This window comes from Camelina sativa, chromosome 14, assembly GCF_000633955.1.
Source record: "Camelina sativa cultivar DH55 chromosome 14, Cs, whole genome shotgun sequence".
NCBI classification, from domain to species: domain Eukaryota; kingdom Viridiplantae; phylum Streptophyta; class Magnoliopsida; order Brassicales; family Brassicaceae; genus Camelina; species Camelina sativa.
This window is the reverse complement of record NC_025698.1, coordinates 30,124,169-30,128,803: the sequence shown is the minus strand read 5'-3', so window position 1 is coordinate 30,128,803 and position 4,635 is coordinate 30,124,169. Positions and strand designations below refer to the sequence as shown.

At 45.7% G+C, this 4,635-nt stretch overlaps 1 protein-coding gene across 1 annotated transcript; it reads right to left on the bottom strand.

The window, feature by feature from the left end:
* Nucleotides 463-2,158, bottom strand: LOC104742892 (serine/threonine-protein kinase WAG1-like). Its single transcript, XM_010463974.2, has one exon. It carries the CDS (start codon nt 1,990-1,992, stop codon nt 523-525), a length of 1,470 nt encoding a protein of 489 aa, XP_010462276.1. The 5' UTR covers nt 1,993-2,158; the 3' UTR covers nt 463-522.

Sequence of the window (4,635 nt, the reverse complement as noted above, 5' to 3'; positions counted from 1 at the left end):
CCCGCCGTTGCTAAATCCGGATTCCCATGAGACGCCCCATTCGTATTTAGCTTATACCACCCCGAGGCTGGCCGTTCCCATTTGACCAATCTGTCCACTCCCATCCGCTGTCCATTTGACCAATCAGAAGCATTGAATGTGTATTTGCTTTGCTTCTGATTTTCTTAATCTCAATTTCCCAAAACTCTAATATTTACACTCAAAATAAAACAAAAGGAAGGTTGTTTATACATGGACCCAATGCTAAGGCCCATTTTAGATATAAATCTCTCTGTTCCCACTTGTGAGCTAGAAAAGTATGCATGCCTGTCGCCAGAACTCGTTTGGTAGTTTATAATTTGGAACACCTTTTGGTAAGATGATGTTAGGAAAAGAAAAGGTAAATTTACTTATATAGTTTCTTGTATGAATTTCAGAACCAACAAAAGAATATGTCAAAATCAAAACTGATCAGACTGCTAATTTTGCTACCTCTCTACCTCTAGAGAGAGTCGTATGAGATATTTTCAAGGTTAAAACGCCTTAAACGCGTTTGCCACTAGCGTTACAGCTTTTACCCACATAATGATAGTAATTATTATTGCTCTGAATTTTACTGCTGCTCTTGTTCAAGCTTTTACTGCGTAGTAAATGCGACAGCCCCCACCACAACCACTTCTTCTTCCGTGGCGTGACGACAGCAGTCACGTGACCAGCATGTGCCTGCGTCTTTTTTACCAGACCTCGGATCTCCGGCGGCTTACAGTTTCTGATCAACGGCCACTTGATCCCTTCGAAAAACTCATGCCTTTTGATATCTTGCGCACCCCTGGCGCTTCCTAGCCTCTTCCGCGGATCTTTCTCCAACAGCTTCTCTATCAGATCCTTTGCTTCAACCGTACCTTCCTCTTCCTCCTCTAACGTGAACGCCACGTCGTCGTTGGATACAATGTTGCGCAGTGTTTGCTCTTTGGTACCACCTTTAAACGGCGTCGTTCCGTGTAACATCTCGTATAAGAATATCCCAAACGCCCACCAGTCTACACCGCTTCCGTGTCCGTTTCCGGCGACTAGCTCCGGCGCTAGATACTCGTGAGTTCCTACACACGATTTCGAAAACGCCGTCACTGGCTCCGCCGCGAATTCCGCTACTATCTCTTCTCTCTCGTACTCTACCTCCGTGGAAAAGAAGCAACCTCCTCGACGGCGACTCCTCCGTGGAGAAGACGGAGGAGATGAAGGTCTCCGGAAACGTCGAGATCGGAAAGTTGGAACTACGTCGGCTTTGAAACAGAGATCGAAATCTGAGAGCATGATGTGTCCATCTTCACAAATCAAGATATTCTCCGGTTTGAGATCTCGGTAAACAATTCCGAGAGCGTGGAGGTACTCCAAGGCGACGAGTACTTCGGCGGCGAAGAATCTAACCGGAGAAATCTGTAACCGGTTATTAGGTTGCTTACGGAGCAAGGAATGTAAGTCACCGTTAGGGCAGTAATCTATAAGGAGGCAAGTATAGTGAGAAGCGTCAATACGTGCGTAGAGTGTAGGTAAGAACGGGTGGTCTAGCATGGAGAGGATCTCAGCTTCTGTTTCCACGTGTGAAATCTTCTTCTCCGTGAGAACATCACGGTCGATTACTTTAAGCGCGAAGCCGGTAGGGTTAGGGCAGTCACGGAGGTGGCAGAGGAAAACACGGCCGAGGTTACCAGTTCCGAGGTGGCGGACGAGTTTTAAGTGACGGAGATGGAGTCTTCGGTCGGAGGAGAGAGTTGTTGCGGCTCTGATTGCTGTCCAGTGAGGATCGTAGCGACGGTGGTGGAGTGTTGTTGCGGCGGAAGAAGTGGTTGTTGAAGGAGTTGTCGCGGTTGAGAGTCTGTCGTTGAAGCTTAGGGTTAGGCTTGAGCGTGCGAGACTCGATCTAGCGCTTGATGAGGTGAATGTACGGTCTGTGGTGGTGGAGGTGAAGCTGAGATCGAGATCTGTGTCGAGGTAATAAACGTCGTCTTCCATTTTTTTTTTTCGGGTGAAGTTTTTATTTCTTTGGTTTTTTTTCGTGGGTTGTTTATAGTATTATTAAGGTTGAAGGTGATGATGAGGAGTTATATATAAAGGGGGGAGATGAGTAACGAAATGGTTTGATTAGTGATTATTTAATTTCGTTTTGTTTGTGTTTGGAGTAAATTAGGGTTGACTTGTGTGAAAGGACAAAGATGAGATGTAGTTTGACCTCCCAATGTGTCATTTCATTATTTTAAGAACACTCGGATTGTAATTGTTTTTGGGTGTGTAAGCACTAAAGCACATGGTTTTTTTTCTTCCCATCAATATAGAGTTAAATTAAGCCTTAAGAGGAATTAATTAGCAGACATACTTTGTTATATTCAATGATATACGTTCAAATTAACCTTTCTATAGTTCGTGATAATTTGATATTTTGACTGGTATAGATCGGTAGTTAAAGAGAACGTTAATTTGCATTTTTGGGTTGAAATAATGTTTGATAAAAAAAGGGAACGTTTCCGAGAGAGTTCAGCTTGTCTCATACTTGGGGAAGACTTCCTTTGTTAATTTATTAACTAATGGAAGGGTCTAAAACTTTGATGGCGGCTGCCAAGGGTGATCTTAGGGTTTCGAATACGGGTGGGCATGATACGGCCATGTTGGACATCGGAGATGGTGGGAGGCCATCAGGGGATCCGTCGGATAGGCCGATGGCATGGCTGCAGAAGGTAGTGGGTAGTATTTTTGGTGGGATGCCGCGACCGGAGGATGTTTTGGATGATAAGTTCGTGACTAAGCGGGTTATTTTGGCTTTTTTCAATGGGAAGGATGGCGAGCTAGTGATTACTATCAACGATGAGGTGTTAACAGTTATGCAGGGGTGCATGATTGTTAAAGTGTTAGGTCGGAATATCTCAGTCGCGGTGTTGAGTAGGCGCTTGCGGGAGTTGTGGAAGCCTGCGGGGGCTATGTACGTGATGGATCTACCTCGACAATTCTTTATGATCCGTTTTGACCGAGAAGAGGAATACATGGCGGCACTCACAGGTGGACCATGGAGAGTGTTCGGTAGTTACCTTATGACGCAAGCATGGTCCTCTGAGTTTGACCCGCTGCGTGATGAGATCATAACGACGCTGGTGTGGATCCGCTTGGCGAATCTCCCACTGACTTTTTATCATTGTTCCATTCTGATGAGTGTCGCACAAGAGTTGGGAAATCCGGTTAAGGTGGATCTTACAACCTTACAGTTTGAGAGGGCTCGCTTTACCAGGGTTTGTGTGGAATTTAACTGAAGGAGGCCGCTTAAGGGCACGGTGATGGTAAATGGTGAGAGATACTTTGTGTCTTATGAGGGCTTGGCAGCTATTTGTTCCCAATGTGGGATGTATGGGCATTTAGTTCATACGTGTCCTCAGTTAGCTTAGGTGCGAAGTCCGGTTGAGGTGCCACCGACGGTGGTTGCAGAATCTAGTGTTGGACGGTCCACTGATGATGGTTTTACAACTGTACGTCGTACTGGGAGGAAAGCTAAGTCAGGGGCCGCGCAAGTGATTGCGTCGGCGGTGTCATGGGAAGCTGTCCATGGAAGGAAACTCCGTGAGATCCCGCTTAACACGGTTTTTGGAAATATTGCCATTTCTAACAAATTTGGTGGATTAGACGTTGATATGGTATCTCGTGATAAACGAGAAGTTGCTGTTTCTGTGGAGGGAAATAAGGAGAATGATATTATCCCGGATCTTCAACAAAAAGGAAAGGGTGTTGAGCAAGGTAAGGGGCGTTTATTGGGTGGGTTTTTGGAGAAATCGCCTAGTGAATTTTCAGGTGTGTTTAAAGAGACCGCTCATGGACCTGCTAAATTGTTTGATCGGACTGGGCCTAAGCTTAATGGGCCTAAACCAAAGAGCAAGCCCAGTAGGCCGGTGAGGGGGCTGATTTTTGGTCCGAGCATAAGTACTGTTGAAATCTCTAAATCGAGAAAGAGGTTGCGTATGGAGACAAAGAGCCTTGGTCGTCCCGGTGGAATAGTGGTTCAAGATAGCGGACAGTTAGCTGTCATAGAGTCATCGGTGCCTTCCGATGGTAATGGCGGGGCTACTTCACCACCTATTGCGGTGGAGGATCCTAGTGTTGGAGATAACTCGATGCAGATCCTTCCAACGGAAGCGCCGGAGGGAAACCACACATGACAGAACGCCCTGGTGGTTCGATTTCACCTCTTTTTCCTCATAATAATGATGAATTGCTTGTTTTGGAATTGTTGGGGGGCTAATAAACCTACTTTCCGTAGATCGATCCGATATATTTTGAAGAAGTGGAAAACGGATGTTCTTGCTTTGTTTTAAACACACTCTGAGGGGGATAGAGCTAAACGGATTTGTCAAGGGCTGGGGTTTGATAATGAGTTTCGAGTGGATGCAGTTGGCCAAAGTGGAGGACTTTGGTTGTTATGGAAGTCAGGATTAGGTGATGTGACAATCATCAGTTCGTCAGAACAGTTTATTCATGCGAGGTTTGTTTCGGGGATTGATAGCTTATATATCATTGATGTGTATGCTGCTCCTACTGCAAGTCGGCGTAGTGGTTATGGAGTTTACTTAAAGATGAGATACAAAGTATCACTGAGCCAGTCATTGTGGGGGGGGGGGG